General features: G+C 34.1%; 1 protein-coding gene across 1 annotated transcript in view; it reads left to right on the forward strand.

Annotated features, from left to right (window-relative positions):
* Positions 1-402: 402 nt before the first annotated feature.
* The window catches only part of LOC102735413 (protein TALPID3), an 83,532-nt gene continuing 65,656 nt past the window's right edge, over positions 403-18,278 (forward strand). The window contains exons 1-8 of the mRNA XM_081830446.1: positions 403-497; positions 2,260-2,487; positions 3,435-3,609; positions 8,711-8,908; positions 10,595-10,782; positions 12,736-12,843; positions 14,413-14,493; positions 16,358-16,551. Of these exons, the coding sequence (XP_081686572.1) occupies positions 429-497; positions 2,260-2,487; positions 3,435-3,609; positions 8,711-8,908; positions 10,595-10,782; positions 12,736-12,843; positions 14,413-14,493; positions 16,358-16,551 (1,241 nt within the window). The 5' untranslated portion in view covers positions 403-428. The remainder of the gene's footprint in view (positions 498-2,259; positions 2,488-3,434; positions 3,610-8,710; positions 8,909-10,594; positions 10,783-12,735; positions 12,844-14,412; positions 14,494-16,357; positions 16,552-18,278) is intronic.

The following is an 18,278-nucleotide window of genomic DNA, read 5'->3' on the forward strand; positions in this document are numbered from 1 at the left end:
TTTTCCAGAGTGGCTGCACCAGCTTGCATTCCCACCAACAGTGTAGGAGGGTTCCCCTTTCTCCGCATCCCCGCCAACATCTGTCGTTTCTTGACTTGTTAATTTTAGCCATTCTGACTGGTGTGAGGTGGTATCTCATTGAGGTTATAAAGTTAGAATTTAGATATATACATGTTGCTATTACTTTTTACAGATGTAAAATTTTACTTTAAATTTTTTTTTCTCTCTTTGGTATATATCTTCTGGGATCTATTCAAACATCCTTCAAACATTTGATGAAAACTAGTAACATTGGTTTTTCCTTTTCAGATGAAGGCTATTGGGCTACACAGTAGATTCAAAACTGGACAAGAGTCCTGATCTAGGTCCTATTCTCAGAACATTAAATGCTAATTTAAGACAATTCTTTTTTTCCCTTTTGTAGAGAGATGTCAGAGAAGATCCGGATCAGAAAGACAGTGGATGAGTGGATTAGAACTATTTCTGCAGAAATTCAGGTAGGTATTGGAAAAAACAATTAAGAGAATTCTCAAGAGATAATTTCTAAGTATCATACTTACTCTCAAAACATTCCTTATTATAAATCTACTTACAATTTTTCATTTCATTCTCTTATTCTTTACTTAGTAATGAGTTTCATTTTACTTAGCAAGTGCTTCTTCTCATAAATTATGACTCTTATGTGGCAAATTGTTGGACAATAACTAAAATATGAGTAATTTGAAAGAAAATATAGCAAAAGCATTTAGAGAAGAAAAAAGTACACTTAAAAAACATTTCAAGGCAGCAGATTTAGAAGCACTGGCTTGCCAAAGTAAAAACACCAAAGTTATTTAAAGGGAAAATACCCGACATGATTTCTAAGATTACTACATTTACAGAAGTCAGTTCCAGATGGAAAAAGTACCACTTTATTTATTTATTTATTTATTTTTACATTTGTTATTTTTATTTTTTTAATTTATTTTTTTTTAAATTTTATTATTTTATGTTAGTCACCATACAGTACATCATTAGTTTTTTTTTTTAAAGATTTTATTTATTTATTTGAGACAGAGAGAATGAGAGAGAGAGAGCACATGAGAGGGGGGAGGGTCAGAGGCAGAAGCAGGCTCCCTGCCGAGCAGGGAGCCCGAGGCGGGACTCGATCCAGGGACTCCAGGATCATGACCTGAGCCGAAGGCAGTCGCTTAACCAACTTACATCATTAGTTTTTGATGTAGTGTTCCACGATTCATTGTTTTCGTATAACACCCTATGCTCCATGCAATACGTGCCCTCCTTAATACCCATCACCAGGCTAACCCATCCCCCCACCCCCTTCCCCTCTAGAACCCTCAGTTTGTTAGAGTCCATAGTCTCTCAAAAATATGGAACGCTTCACGAAAAAGTGCCACTTTATCACATCCCAAAGCTCATGGTGGATCTTCAGAAATTAGCGTTACAAAAATCTAGGAGAGTTGTTTTTATTAGAGGGTCAGTAGTTTAAAGAAATTCTTAAAATGTATATATTGGAGGGAGCAGAACTAGACAAAGTAACCCTGTTATTTTCATCTTTGGGTGCAAAGTGTTTTTTTCTGACTGTGAGATGTGTGTATGTGCTTCACAATGGTAGCAAGACGATGTGTCGGTTCAGTTTCCACAGCAATAAATGCTAAAATGTATTTTTAAACTTTATTGTTTAAGAGTATATATCTCTAATGTTATGAAGAAATTTATTATCTACAATGTGATGCACCAAAAAAAAAAAAAAATTAAATGGAAGAGTTGGAGATTAATTTTGGCTCTGCAGACAACTGGCAATGTATGTCTTCTATTATACTGTGAATTCATTACAAAGTATGTTTGTTTAAATCTTCAAGCTATTTTAATTTATAAATATTTATTACAGAGTTTTATTGCAAAGTTATTTACTTTTTGAAATTTATTTTTTTTAATTTAACTTTTGAACATTTACTCTAGTCCTATGGTTCAAACATCAAAAAATGTAAGATTTATAATGAAAAATTTCCCTCCTACTCTTGTACCTCATCTACTATTTCTCATTCCCCCTGCTCCATAAGGCACTAATCTTTTTAGTTTTTGTGTTTATTCTTCCAGAGAGTTTTTATTCATATGTAAGCTGATATAATTTATTTACAAAGCCTTTAAAACTGTGAAAGTATATTTTTATAATAACAGAAAATAAATTCTAATACTTTAGATGTGAAAGCACTACTTGGATATGTTTTAAGTAATTTAAATTTTGGTTATGTTAAGGATGAACTGTCAAGAAAAGATTACGAACAAAAGAGATTTGATCAGAAGAATCAAAGGACCAAGAAAACTCAGAATATGAGTAAAGATATTAAAACTAACATGCAAGACAAAACAGTAAACAATTCTGTAATTCAAAGAAAACGTTCTCAAAAACAAAAAGAAGAGGGTTTTAGAAATCCACCCATGAGGAGCATGCCTGCTTCAAACCTACAGAAAGAGAGAAAAGAGGTAAGATACTACTCTGGTTTTGTGACATGAAGGTTGCATTATAATTAATTATTTCATTTCCTTTAAGCTATAAATAATGAAGTGAATATGAAAATGTTTTAAAAACACGAAGGACTACATAAATGTAAACTGTCTTTAAACTATTGATATTTAATGTTTTGGGAATTCATTATATGGGAAGCAGTGCACAAAATACATAGTTTCTTCCTTCTGAGATCTCACGCTTAGAATCATAATATTTTAGTTATAGCAAATGTATCTAGAGATCATCTAATCCAAAAATGAGATTCTTTATAGTTTGTGCTACTCAAAATTGTATTTCATCTTTATATGTATATATGTGAATATACATATTTTTTGTTTATTTTTCAGTTTAACAAATGTGTAGAGTGCCTACTGATTGTGAGGTTTGGTACTAGATGCTGTGGAGGGTATGTTTTTGGCTGCTTTAATTAGGCTGTAACTTTCTTAATACCAAACATGGATTGTTGGGCACATTAATAAAGCATCTAATTCAGTGCTGAGCACTTAGTAGATCCTCAATAAATGCTACCTTGTTGTAGCATTTAGATTATGATTGAAGGTGGGATCAGAAAATCATTTAAAGACTTGATTTATGTTATATTATTGAGATTGAATATAATAAGTATATCAAATATGTCTAAACCTTACTTTTTGGTGCTGAAAATATGCTTAGTAGTATAAGAACCTTTGTGTTTTTTGAGTGGATGATTTTTATATTTACCTTTCATGTTTTTGAAAACCATAAATCATTAAAGCTATAGTTTGAAAATTAAATCTAGAATTTAAGAGCCATTTAAAATAGAGGACTTTTGTGACCTGTTAATTCTTATTATAGTACTTAAGCTGGCCAAAGAAGGCTTTAGAAAATTGAGGTGTGTTTGATGACTATTTCTTTGGTGAGTTGAATAACTTTGTGTACTTAGGGATTTTTGAAAGCAACCACAGTGGTACAAGACGAGGATTTTATGTTACAAATTTATGGAAAACCAATTTATCAGGGCCATCGCAGCACTCTTAAAAAAGGACCGTATCTCCGATTTAATTCTCCATCTCCTAAGTCCAAACCACAGAGACCAAAAGTAATAGAACGAGTTAAAGGTAAGGAACCTCATTTTTCTGTGGTAAACCTCATTTTTTATGCTATCAGTTTAATATGTAAAGTTTAACTTTTTCTTTTTATGACTCAGAAATATGGTTCAAATTATATAATGCTTAGGCATTCTTTCTAAGAGTAGGAAGAAATAGGCTACTTCAAGGCATAAAATGGGAATAAGTGGGGAAAAAATATAGACCAGATTCAAGGAACAAGATAGGAATAAGTGGGGGAAAAGGTAGGATTAGGTGGTATCTTCATATAAAGCATGATAAAATTTGCATTTTTGAGATGGTATCTTGAACAATTTAAATTATAATCTAGGGAAAGTGGACATTTCCTTGAAGACACTGCTGTATCATATTCTTTACGAAACAATGAAGATCAGCCATAGGCTGTATATTATCACAAAAGGACTTATGTAGTAAAGGTGAAAAAAATTTTTTGGTACTTTTGTACACCACTAAAAATAACTTCATTTATTACTGTATGTTTTGACTCACATCTACCATTTCACTAGTACAATATTTATTTATTTATTAAAGATTTATTTATTCTAGATAGAGCACACGTTGCATGCACATGTGTAAGTGGTGGGGAGGGAGAAAGATAGAGAATCCTCAAGCAGACTCCCCACTGAGTGTGGAGCCCACTATGGGGGTTGATCCCACAATCAGAGATCATGATCTGAGCTGAAATCAAGAGTCAAACACTTAACTAACTGAGCCATCCAGGCACTCCTCTCTAGTATATATAAATGTAACTCTTCATTAAATATGGAGTCTGTTGACTGTGGTTACATTTTGAAATTTCTCAGCTTGTACTCTAGCAGCTAGTAAGCTTCAACAGTATGTGATAACTAGTGGACACCAACTCATTTTTGTTTCTTATCCTTTCTGGAAGTGGAGCTGTGGCATTGCTTTAGTTTTCTGTTCCTATCATTTATAAAAGTTAGGTGATAATGTAGGGTGTCAGTTTATCTAGAAATCCTACTGGTGTTATTAAGTATATAGCTTATGGATAATATTTGCTGTTTCCGTTTGTTTATTGGTGCTTTGCTATTAACTTATATTTGGGCTTTTTTTTTTTTTTAAAGATTTTATTTATTCATTTTGAGACACAGAGATATATATAGAGAGAGAGAGCATGAGCAGTGGGAGAAGCGGACTCCCCGCTGAGCCAGGAGCCCGATGTGGGGCTTGATCCCAGGACCCTGGGATCATGACCTGAGCCAAAGGCAGACGCTTAACCATCTGAGCCACCCAGGTGCCCCTATATTTGGGCTTTTGAAAGCCTTTGTAAAAAATAACTTGAGGTCTTAAAATACTTAAAAATCCAAAAATAATTTTAAGTAACTTGTTTAATGTGGAAGTGACTAAGAACCTGTGGAAACGTGCTTATTCTTGGGCTTAGTGCCTGTTATTTTCTCTTCCTGGAGAGCTTTTCCCTCAGACCTTTGCATGGCTTCCTCTCTCAGCTCTTTGGATCGCTATTCTTAGATATTAGCTCCTCACAGAGGTCTACCCTGACCATCCTATCCAAAAAATGATCCTCCTACATCTCTCTTATCCTTTTCCCCTGCCTTATTTTTCTTAATAGCACTTTTCACAATCTGATGTTATATATATGTTTTTTTTTTTTTTTAAGATTTTTTATTTATTTATTTGAGAGAGAGAGAATGACAGACAGAGAGCATGAGAGGGAGGAGGGTCAGAGGGAGAAGCAGACTCCCTGCCGAGCAGGGAGCCCGATGCGGGACTCGATCCCGGGACTCCAGGATCATGACCTGAGCCGAAGGCAGTCGCTTAACCAACTGAGCCACCCAGGCGCCCCTATATATATGTTTTTTAACATTTATTTTTTATATGCTTTTTTTTTTAATTTGAGTATAGTTGACACACAACGTTACATTAGTTTCAGGTGTACAACTTAGTAATTTGACAAGGTTATACATTATACTTAGTATACCACAAGTGTAGCTACCATCTGTCCTGTTATATTGTTATTACATTGACGATATTCCTTATGCTCTGCCTTTTATTCCCATAAGTTATTCATTCCATTACTAGAAGACTGGAACTCCCACTCCCCTTCACCCATTTTGTCCAACCCCCTACCCACCTCCCCTCTGGCAACTATCAGTTTATTCTTTGTATTTATAGGTCTGATTCTGTTTTTTTTTTTTTTTTTTTAACAAAGAAAACTAGTGTTTATTAAGCATTCAAAGCAAAAATAAAAATTTTTCTGTGAGATTGAGGCCTCAATAGAATAATTTTCTATCCTTGCTATAGACATTTTCTCTTGTAACTGGAGATTAATAATTTTATATTTTATTATTTTAAATTTTAAAAATATAGGAGATACAGAAAAAAGCTTTATAAGAAAATATATCCTCTGTAATCTCACTACCAAATCTGGTAAATTTCTGGTATTTTCTTCTGTGTTTACTTGTTTTTTTTTTCTTTTTAAATCAGTTTAGTTAACATGTACTGTATTATTAGTTTCAGAGGTAGAGGTCAGTGATTCATCAGTCTTATATAATACCCAGTGCTCATTACATCAAATGCCCTCCTTAACGCCCATCACCTAGTTTCCCCAACCCCCCACCCACCTCCCATCCAGCAACCTCTAGTTGTGTTTCCTAGAGTTAAGAGTCTCTTATGGTTTGTCTCCCTCTCTGTTTTCATCTATTTTATTTTTCCTTCCCTTCCCTTATGTTCATCTGTTTTGATTCTTAAATTCCACATAGAAAAAATAAATTCCACATATGAAATCATATGGTTGTCTTTCTCCGACTGACTTGATTCTGCTTTTTGTTTGTTTTTAGATTCCAGTAAGTGGAATCATATGGTATTTGTTTTTCTCAGTCAGTAATTTCACTTAGAACAATACCCTCTAGGTCTATCCGTGTTTTCTCAAATAGCACAATCTCCTTTTTTATGGCTGCATAATATTCCACTGTATATATATATACACTGTATCTTTATCCACTTGTCTGTCGATGGACATTTAAGTTGCTCCATATCTTGGCTCTTGTAAGTAATGCTACAATAAACATAAGGGTGCATATATCTTTTCAAATTAGTGTTTTCATTTTCTTTGGTAAATATGCAATAGTGGAATTATTGGATCATATGGTATTTCTATTTTTAATTTTTTGAGGAAAGTTCATACTGTTTTCCACAGTGGCTATATCAATTTACATTCCCACTACCAGTGCATGAGGGTTCCTTTTTTTCCACATTCACTTATTTCTTGTGTTTTTTTTAATTTTATTTTATTATGTTATATTAATCACCATACATTACATCATTAGTTTTTGATGTAGTGTTCCATGATTCATTGTTTGCGTATAACACCCAGTGCTCCATTCAATACGTGCCCTCTTTAATACCCATCACCAGGCTAACCCATCGCCCTCCCCCCCCCCCAGGACCCTCAGTTTGTTTCTCAGAGTCCATAGTCTCTCATGGTTTGTCTCCCCATCCGATTTCCCCTCTTCATTTTTCCCTTCCTACTTTTTTTTTTTTTTAACATATAATATATTATTTGTTTCAGAGGTACAGGTCTGTGATTCATCAGTCTTACACAATTCACAACGCTCACCATAGCACGTACCCTCTCCAATGTCTATCACCCAGCCACCCCATCCCTCCCACGCCCCACCACTCCAGCAACTCTGTTTGTTTCATGAGATTAAGAATTCCTCATATCAGTGAGATCATATGATACATGTCTTGTGTTTTTTATTTTAGCCATTCTAACAGGTGTAAGGTTATAATCTCATTGTAGCTTTGACGTGCATTTCCCTGATGATGAGTGATATTAGCATCTTTTCATGTGTCTATTGGACAACTGTATGCTTTCTTTGGAAAAAGGTCTGATGTTATATTTTTGTTTATTGATTGTTTTCCTTACTGGGTAAACTCTATGAGTACAGTTGGTTTATTCGGTACTGTATTTCCTGTGTCTGGAGCAATGCCTATGAAGTCCTGAAAACATGTATTTTAAATGAACATTCAAGAAAAAAAACTCATTTAAGTGAATGAATGAATGCAAGACAACAGAATGAGAAAATATAGACAAGATACTAAAATGTTTCTTCCATCATGAAGCTATATTTAAAAGTCTAGATTCATAAAATTACTCCCATATTAAAAGTAAAAATGTAGTAATGTCAGGAATTTATTTAGAAAATAGTTTCTTTTCCTTTATGCTTTTCCTTTTCTTCACTTTCCTCAGGTTCCATAGAAATCAGACAAATTTCTAAGTTTTTAAGAATTCAGGATTCAGGGGTACCTGCCTGGCTCAGTTGGAAGAGCATGTGACTCTTGATCTCAGGGTCATGAGTTTGAGCCCCACATTAAGTGTAGAGATTACTAAAAAAATAAACTTAAAAAAAAGAATTCAGGATTTAATGTCTATATGGATTTAATTCATAGGAATAGAAAAAATATAATGATATTAACTCCTGTAAGGTTTTAATAGGTATAGAATTTGACTATGTGTACATAATTTCAAAGGATAAAGGCTGGTTATTCAGAATTATGTCATGAGTAAAGGTGTAATGAGAGAATGAAAAAAAACCCAATTCCAAATATGATCATTAACTTTTTTGTACCCATAGGGAAAAAATGTAATGAGTTAAATAAATAGTACAGTCTGAATATTCTTCTGAATCTTTTATTCAATATTTTTTCCCTAATCATTAAATCATTGAATCTATCTTGTCATAGTAGTTGTGCAAGTTGTTACACCTATTCAGGGGCTCAGAAACCATGGCCTACAAGTCAGCTGCCTGTTCTTATAAGTAATATTGGAACCTAGCTGCACTCATTCATTTGTGACTGTAGCATGACCGCTTTCATGTTTTAGTGGTGGAATTGAGATGTTGTAGCTGAGACCATATGGCCCATGAAACTAATATGTTTACTATCTGACCTTTTAAGAGAAAGTTTTTGCCAACCCATGGTTTATGGGTTACTTCTATTTTGGGGCCTTTTAACCTTATAGAATGAGATCTTTTTGTGAGGAAGAGTTCCTGTATTTCTAGCTGGATAGATGTTCAAACTATTTTAAAATCTCTGCCACTGATAATTATTACAGGCACTAAAGTTAAGTCAATAAGAACACAAACTGACTTTTATGCAACAAAACCTGTGAAAATGGATTCCAAACCACAACATCCCGTGACTGCTGTGCTTCCTTCTGGTGATCAGCAGTACTTGTTCAGCCCAAGCAGAGAAATGCCTACTGTTTCAGGTACACTGGAAGGTCATCTAATTCCTATGGCCATTCTTTTAGGTAAGTCCCAACAAAATACACAGCGTGAATTTTAAATTCTTATCAGCAGTGGCTGAACTGCTGATAAAGGACGTAATAGTCTCCTATGTTTTCCTCTCTGTGTTATATCTGTGGGTAGGGCCTCTGAATGTGTCTTCCTCCGTGTAATCACTGTCTCTGAAATAATAGCTTCCCACTATAGTTTCAGTCACAGGAAACATTCCTTTGGCATTTTATAATACATTGCTGTAGATGAAACAAAGTAAAAAAAAAGTTTAGATATGTTATAGATTTCATAATAATTAAAGAATTAAAAAAACTTGAGTGGTTTAACGTCATGTCTTAGGCAAAGTACTTTTTTTTTTTTTTTTAAGATTTTTATTTATTTATTTGACAGAGAGAGAGAGATCACAAGTAGGCAGACAGGCAGGCAGAGGGAGAGGGAGAAGGAGGCTCCCCGCTGAGCACAGAGCCCGATGTGGGGCTCGATCCCAGGACCCTGGGATCATGACCTGAGCCGAAGGCAGATGCTTAACCATCTGAGCCACCCAGGCGTCCCGGCAAAGTACTTTGAAGTAATTTTATGTACTTTTGACGTGGTAAGTAAAAATTGTGTGGTTGTGTATTCTAAAACAGTAGTTGGTTATTTACTTATTTGAGGTCTCTCAGACTCATTATTGTAAAAATTTAACAAATCGTTTTTGCTTCTACACTAGCTCTTCAAATCTAGTTAGCTATTTTTTTTCTGTTAGTGTCTTCGCTATTCTTTCTTAAATTTGATGAATGATTTAAATATGAATATTTTCCAACAGAAGAGATAATTTTTCATTTTTGATATTATGGGTTAATGGCATGTCAACTTGGTAGCTGTGTCTGTTCAAACATGCCTCCTGTTAGTGTAGTAGCTAATACTTACGAAGTCCCTGCTGTGTGCCAGGTACAGATTTAAGCACTTTACATATATGAATTTATTTAATCTACCCTGTAAAACATATGGTAATGAACCAGTTTTATAGATGAAGAAACCAAGGCACAGAGGAGTGTAGTAACTTGTCAAAGGCCACATAACTCAAGTGGAGCTGGGATTCAAACCCAGTCAGTCTGGCTTTAGAGTCTACGCTTTTAATGAGTGCACTGTTCTGTCCCTCTTTATTTTGAAATACAGGAAATAAATGGAACTTGTGAAGTGAAAGCTAAATTTCTGATAGCTATGATAATTACCAAATAGTGGGAGTACATGCTATTTAGTGGTAGCCAGACACTAGTATTTTGTTGTTGGTTTTATTTCTGTCCATTGTTGCTCTATAAAGATTTGAGAATAAAAATAACACAGTATAACACACTACACTTTAATCTTGGCTTTGCCACTTACTGTTATGACCTTTGGCAAATCACGTTGTTTCTAAACGTGTTTTCTCAACTGTGAAATGTGGATAACATTAATACCTCATAGGCTTATTTTGAGGGCTAAATTAGATAGTGTATGTGAAGTGTCTGGCACACGAGAGTGCCTGATAAGTGTGAATTGCTTCTGAAAGGATGATGTGGTGAGTATGTTGACAGCGGTGATAATAGAAGGAAAGGTGATTGCGGATGGCACTTCCTTTTCAGGTGAGAGAGAATTCAGCCATAAAGATCTGGGTTGTGTATTTGATTTTTCCCTTTATTTCTGAAATAGTTGACTCATCTCTTCCCCAAACTTTTTAGGACAAACCCAAAGTAATAGTGATTCCATGCCACCCCCTTCAGTAATTGTAAACAAGCCACACCCTGTAACAGTGACTACTTCTATTCCTCCATCATCTCGAAAAACGGAAATTGGAATAAAGAAACCTAACATCGCAATTATAGAAATGAAGTCGGAAAAAAAGGATCCTCCTCAGCTTACTGTACAGGTATGTCAAGGTGCATGAATAGAAAATTTTAAGGAAAAAAAATCTTTGGTTAAACTTTAGCACTTAAAATTTATTGCATTGCTTCATAAAAACTTTGCTTTCATCATGGGTCTTTCGTTCTTTAAAACTGTGATATTAACGTGATGTCTCTATCCTTGTTCTGTATGATTTAAGTTACTTTTTCTAAGCCAGTGGCTCATATCCAGGTGACATGATGATATTCCAAAGGGAACAATTGAACAGTTTATTATAATTAATTTTAAAAGAATGAGTGTGACTTTAAATATATATAAGATTTGAATGAATGGAAAGAGAACTTATATGTGAAGATTAAATATTCAAATTGTCAATTCTTCCTAAGTTAATATATAATTTAAGTCAAATTGTAATTTAACCCCCCCCCCACCCACACAAACCATGTGTTTAATTTTTTGTTTTTTTCTTTAACTTTAACTTAAGGATCATTTTGATGTTTGAAAGAACAAAGGGTTTTTTAGTATTGGACCTGTACAATGAAGTATTTCAGAAATAGCCTTGGTTATTTAAAAAAAATTGTAATATGGGACACCTGGGTGGCTCGATTGGTTAAGCATCCAACTCTTGATTTCGGCTCATGTCATGATCTTAGCGTTGTGAGACTGAGCCTCACATTGGGCTTCGAGATGTGCGTGGAGTCTGCTTAAGATTCTCTCTCTCCCTCTGCCCCCCCCCCCCACTGACTCGAGTACTCTCTCTCAGCACTCTCTTGCTCTCTCTTAAAAAAAAAAAAAAAAGAATGTGGTATGTGGTGGTTACTTCACGTATTAGTAGTAAATAGGAATCTTGTCAGTGAAATAATATGTTGTAATTGGTTAATAATGTGGAGAATAGATCAGTTTTAGACTCTAACCTCCCACTGTATGGCACATGAGTTCTAAATAGGCAACAGGCAAAAGTATAACTGTAAAATGTAAAAACAGCAGAATTAGAAGATAATTGCATGGAATCTTTATCAAAGCTGAAGCTAAGTCTGGATATGAGAGAAGAAAACCTACATATAATAAAAGAATAGATTTGAATCTGTAAAATCTAAAACTGAAGGTAATATAAAAAATTCCTATATAAAAAGGAAAACATACAATTAGAACATATGAAAGGAAGATGCTAGAAGGTTAATTTTTAAATCTGAAAACTTCCATAAATTAATAAGAAAGCAGATGCAAATCCAGGAATATTCAAAGAACCTGAGTAGGACCCTACAGAAGAGGAAATACAGTTTATGAGCAAGAAAATGAATAATTTAAATCTTTCTAGTTACTAAGATAATCCAAATTAAAATAACAATAATATGCCTCCATTTAAAAACTTATTGCTGAGACAATTATGTTTTTGATGACATAAATAGAACTCATTTGGACTACATTTTGGCATTAATTATCAAGAATTTTAAATATTCATGCTCTGTGATTCAGGAAGATAATCTAGTATCTGGTTATCTAGCATGATGAAATAATTCAAAGTTTAGGGAGGAGAAAACCCTATATATATGAAGAAGTTTTTTGTGGTGATAGGTATAATAGTGGAAATATTAGGAATATCATAATTGTTTGCCAACAGGAAAATGGTTAAATAATTATGGCATATGTATTGTTGAAATATTATATAGTTATTTAAAATATAATTATTAAGTTTCTGTGGGAGCATGAAAGGTGCTTGTAACCTAGTTAAAATGAGAAATCAGAAATAAATAGTAAAAAGGAAAGGGAAGATTGAAAATAAAGTTATCTTAAGATAGTAGGATTTTATGTGTTCCCCTTTATTTTCTAAATTTTGTAAAATATGCTTTCATAACTTAAAAAATTGTTATCCCTTGACTTCTCAATAAAAAGTTAAATATATGTTATTGATGTATAGACTGACAAATATTTCAGTCAAAATGATGAACAGAAAGCTGGATGTTGTGTTTTGTTTTAGGTATTACCCAATGTGGATATTGATAGCATTTCGAATGGTAGTGCTGATGTCGATCTATCTGTGCCTAGTCCCAAAGAAGCATGTCCTCCTCTGAAAACCTTGACACAGGTATTCAGAAATTTATCAGATAGTTTTGAGTAATGTCTGACTACAGAGTTTAACTAATATTATTCCAGGCGAAGTCTTCCATTATATAATCTATTATAATAATTTAGGTTTTGAGGAAAAGATTCAGAATGAATCTAGTATCGCTGATGAACTTGAAAAAGAAAGTTTAAGATCCTTACATTTATAAACATTGTGAAAGTGATAATTCTCAGTGTAGCTTTTTGGTAATTTAAGTTGTCTCATATGTGAAGAGAGAATTTCTATCTCTTTGGAGAAGAAACTTGATTTAAACAGGAATCACATTATAGTTTTCCTGAATATGAATTTCATAGTGATGTTTGGAGTTCATGTTTTGGGATGTTACTTTGTCAATATAGTATTGATATGATGCAAAAATAGGCATTTCTCCCTAGTATTTATTTGCTATTGAATAATGAAGCTCTAACTTTACAACACACTGAAATAACACTGTACTGAAATAACACTATAACTTTCTCCAGCTTTCATCTGTTGTAAGAAAATGTGGTCCTCAAGGATACAGTTTTAAGGAGAGGGAAAACACCAACAATTTTTCATGATCAGAAATAGTAAAATAGGGGCACCTGGGTAACTCAGTCGGTTAAGTGTCTGCCTTCGGCTCAGGTCATGATTTCCAGGTCCTGGGATCAAGCCCCGCGTTGGGCTCCCTGCTCAGCGGGGAGTCTGCTTCTCCCTCTCTCTCTCTCTGCGCCTCCCCCTGCTTGCACGTCTGCTCTCTCTCAAATAAATAAAATCTTTAAAAAAATAAAATAAAATAGAACTGACCTAAATGGCAATTGTGCCTAATTTAATTTTCTCATCAGTAAATTTTTTTCATCAGAAGTTTATTAAAACATATGGCTACAGGGGCGCCTGGGTGGCTCAGTCATTAAGCGTCTGCCTTTGGCTCAGGTCATGATCCCAGGGTCCTAGGATCGAGCCCCGCATCAGGCTCCCTGCTCAATAGGAAGCCTGCTTCTGCCTCTCCCACTCCCCCTGCTTGTGTTTCCTCTCTCGCTATGTCTTTCTGTCAAATAAATAAATAAAATCTTTAAAAAAAAAACATATGGTTACAAATAATTTTTTGAACTATTTATCATTCTCTCAGGAAGGGGCTAATGTGATTTTGGGGACTCAAGTGAGGCGTAGAGGCTAAATTAGTATAATAACTTTCTAATTTATTTGATTCTGTATCTGTCTTTTTGTGAGTTTGTATATAAGTATACTTACATATTTAACATATAAACACTGTTTTAACTATGCGAGAGAAATCATAATCCTATCAACCTGATCAATTGACTTAAGTTGCATTGTTGATGGAGTCATTGACAAAAACTTATATTTAATTTTTGATAACTATTGAAATGAAACCTGATGGCTTGGGTACTATCTTGGATTTCATTTATTTAATGAAATCAATTCTAAACAGGATTATTAAAAAAATAGGGCCATGTAATTACAAGCTTATGTTATGGGTGGAAATATGATAAATTATATATAAATTAAAAAGATATTAAGTATAACAAAATCTTTTTGAAAATGCTTTCTTAGACCCCAGAACTTATGAAGGTAGATGAAGAAGAGGTGGAGTTTCCGGGAACGAGCTTTGATGAAGTAATCGATATCATACAGGTAACAAAGCTTAGAAACCGTGAGAAATTAATTTTATATTGTTGGCGAACTTGTTATAATCAATATTATTTCCAGGAGGGTTTTTTTTTTTTGTCAATTCTTCAGATTTTCTATATAGACAATCAGGTCCTCTGCAAACAAGGACAGTTTTATTTCTTCCTTCCCAACACCTTTTATTTCCTTTTATTGTCTGCTTGCATTAGCACGGACTTTTAGTACAGTGTTGAAAAGGAATGACAGGAGGAAACATCCTTGCCTTGTTCCTGATAGTTGAGTATGTTTTGACCATCAATATTATGTTACAGTGCTTTGAGAAACTTCCCTTCACTTTTGAGCTAATACATTTTTATTTTAAAATTATAAAGTTAGTATTCTATAGTACAGTGTTCTCTTCATCTATATCCTCTAGCTGCCTCAGTGAAACTTAATGATTATCAGACGGTTCCCATCTACATCTCATCTTTCCTGCTTCCTGTTTTCTTCCTTCTTTCCATTTCCTTTGGCTTCCCTCCCTCCAATCTATTCTTTCTTTATTCTGTTACATTGGTCTGTCTGATTTCTGGATTATTGGCAAGATCACCAGTTAGCTCATATTGAGGGAAAAAGTTGTGAGGGGTCTAAAATCCAAGAGAAGAGCCCATATAGCAGGAAGAGCTATAAAAATCATAGAAATGGTAAAATAGAAGAAGGGGGAAAATAAGAGGAAATAAAATATAAAGGATGGGAGAAAAGATCATAGAACACAGAAACTACTTGAATAATAAAATGTCAGTACCATTTCAAGACATTTGTTCGTATTTTTTCAGAACTAAGACCAGTTTTGTTCATCATAAAATCAAACCCTATTTTAGAATATTAGGAGATATGCAGTATATTAAAGGTTTTTGTTCACTGGTTTGTCTTCTCATGTGAATTCCACATGAATGTTTCAAAGGCAAGAATCTTACTTATCTTTATATTTCTAATGTCTAGCAAAGACATTTGACAGCTGATTTTTTTTTCAATGTACAAGTGAAAGAAATAGTTCTAGAAATAGCAAATGATTTGAAGCCAAAGCCAAGTGTTCTGACCCTGGCTCTGCCACTTATTAGTTGTGGAGTTCATTTTTTGATGGGAGGATATTAATCGAGTTATAATTTTTAAAGACTCCAGTTTTTTTGAGATACATGTTAAATCATTTACAGGTAAAATGATATCTGTGATTTGTTTCAAAATTATATGTGAAGGGTAAAGTGGATGGGGGGATTATAGATGACACAAGTTAGCCATGGGTTGGTAATTGTTAAAGGTGGGGAACAGGTAGATGGGATATGCATAATTTATATGTAACCAATATAGTATATGAGGGCTATTTTGTTTACTTTTAAACATGTGTGATATTTTCATAATGAAAAGTTAAAAAAATTTCAGAAATTACTCCTTTGATCATGATATGATGGTGCAAACTATGTATAGGATAACCTAACTGCATATGTAAATGTAAATTATAGGTTCAGAAAGAGGAAGCAGTGATATTTGGAAGCATCAGTTTTATGATGATAATAAATTAAGATAATAAATTTCTAGAGGGAAATGTTAATTTTTATGCAGGAAAAACCAAGTTATCTAGTTTGTTTTATGACTGCTTTAAATGAACACTGGATTTTAAAAAGACAGAATAATTGTATAATTCAGGTTTCTTCAAGGCAATTTGTATGACAAATGTGTGTATTATAAATAACATGATGCCACCTAATAAGAAATGCTATCCGTTAATGTAGAAGCGTTGGTTAATTTACCGACCTAAGTTCCCTGCCTACACTGGTCACTCAGTAAATGTTAAACAGATACATGAATATAATAGTTTTGTTTTTATTGTTACCAGGAAGAGGAAAAACGTGATGAAATTCCAGAATACTCTGAACCAGTTCTGGAGTTTAACAGAAGTGTTAAAGTTGTTTCTACAAAATACAATGGTCCTCCATTCCCGCCAGTTGCTTCTACTTTTCAGCCCACTACTGATGTTCTAGATAAAGTAATTCAGAGAAAAGAAACACTGGAAAATAGCTTAATTCAGTGGTGAGTTTACAGTGGTGTTGGTGTGAACAGAATTGTAGTAGCAGATTTAAATAGAAAGATTTAAGTTTTAGTTGAAAATCTTCCTTGTCTCCTTTTGTTTATTAAACTTGTCCTTTGCTACAGTCACTGGGAGTTATTTGATATGATGTGAGGTTTAACTAGTTGTTGAAGGTATTGTTTCTTTTCTTGAATATTTGTATTTAGGCTGTCTTTTATGGCAAAAGAGGCTGTTGTTAAGTAACAAAAGCCTTAAAAATGTACATATTCTTTTTTTTTTAATGTACATATTCTTTAGTCCAGTGATTCACGTCCAGAAATTCCTAGGGAAATAATTATGGTTCTGCTACTCAGCCACAGACTACTTAGTACATATAGTGCTTACCATAAACAAGGCATTGTTCTGCTTGTTACTTCTATAAACTTATGAAATCTGTTTTTATCCCTGTTTTTACCTGTGAGAAACTTTAAGGAAGTTATGGAATAAACTAAACTGAATAGTAATAGTTATCAAGATTAAACTTAGAAGAATATTAAATGATGTTGAATGATATTAATAAAGAGTATTTAATGCTGTTGAAAGATATTATTAATTACAAGACCGTACTCAAAAATAAATGTGCCAGGGGCGCCTGGGTGGCTCAATTGGTTAAGCGTCCGACTCTGGATTTCGGCTCAGGTCATGATCTCAGGGTCGTGAGATTGAGCCCCACATTGGGCTCTGTGCTGGGCGTGAAGTCTGCTTAAGATTCTCTCTCCCCATCTCCCTCTGCCCCTTCCCGCCCCCCACCCCCACTTGCATGTGCACTCTCTCTCAAAAAAAAAAAAAAAACAAAACAAACACAACAACAACAACAAAACAAAAATAAATGTGCATAGGGAAAAATTTGAAAAACATATACCAAATTGTTAGCTGTGTTTATCCACGAGTCTGGGATTATGTGTGAGCCTCATCTATTTTTTTAACTTATATATTTTCTAATTTCTCTACAATGAATATCTATTACATGTATAATAATAATTTTTCATCAGCCTCTTAGGTGCTCTAAAGAAATGTACAGAAGTGGTCTCCTATTGTGTTCCCCTTTTCCTTCCTCCTCTCCTTCCTCTTTCATTTCCGAAAAATGACCTCGGAAATCAATTGTCTTACCTTTTTAAGAGGAAACCTACCTGTATTGCAGTCTATATATTTATTTCTTTGAAGAGAGGGCAGCTGCACTTCTTTTCTGACTCTGATCTTGTGTGCTATATTGTATAGGTGTTTTCAGAGTAGGGAACCAACCTTTTCGGTCCATGATATATCAGATAATCCTTGACCTAAGCCTTATTATGAATTTAAGAGGTCTGTTAAACTTTTCATTAGACTAATCTGCAAGTTTATTAAGTGAACTTTAAATCTGTCTCCCACATGGAGATTCTGTTTCATGTGGTTTATTTCACTGGGACATACTTATTTTTTCTTTCCATATTCAACTTTCAGAATTACTACTTTCACATGTAAATGTTTGTGTCCATGGGTAAAGTTTATTTATTTTTTTATTCTTATGTTAATCCCCATACATTACATCATTAGTTTTAGATGTAGTGTTCCATGATTCATTGTTTGTGCATAACACCCAGTGCTCCATGCAGAACGTGCCCTCCTCAATACCCACCACCAGGCCAACCCATCCTCCCACCCCCCTCCCCTCTAGAACCCTCAGTTTGTTTTTCAGAGTCCATCGTCTCTC

The sequence above is a fragment of the Leptonychotes weddellii genome, chromosome 9 (assembly GCF_054177405.1).
Source record: "Leptonychotes weddellii isolate Sample4059 chromosome 9, ASM5417740v2, whole genome shotgun sequence".
NCBI lineage: Eukaryota > Metazoa > Chordata > Mammalia > Carnivora > Phocidae > Leptonychotes > Leptonychotes weddellii.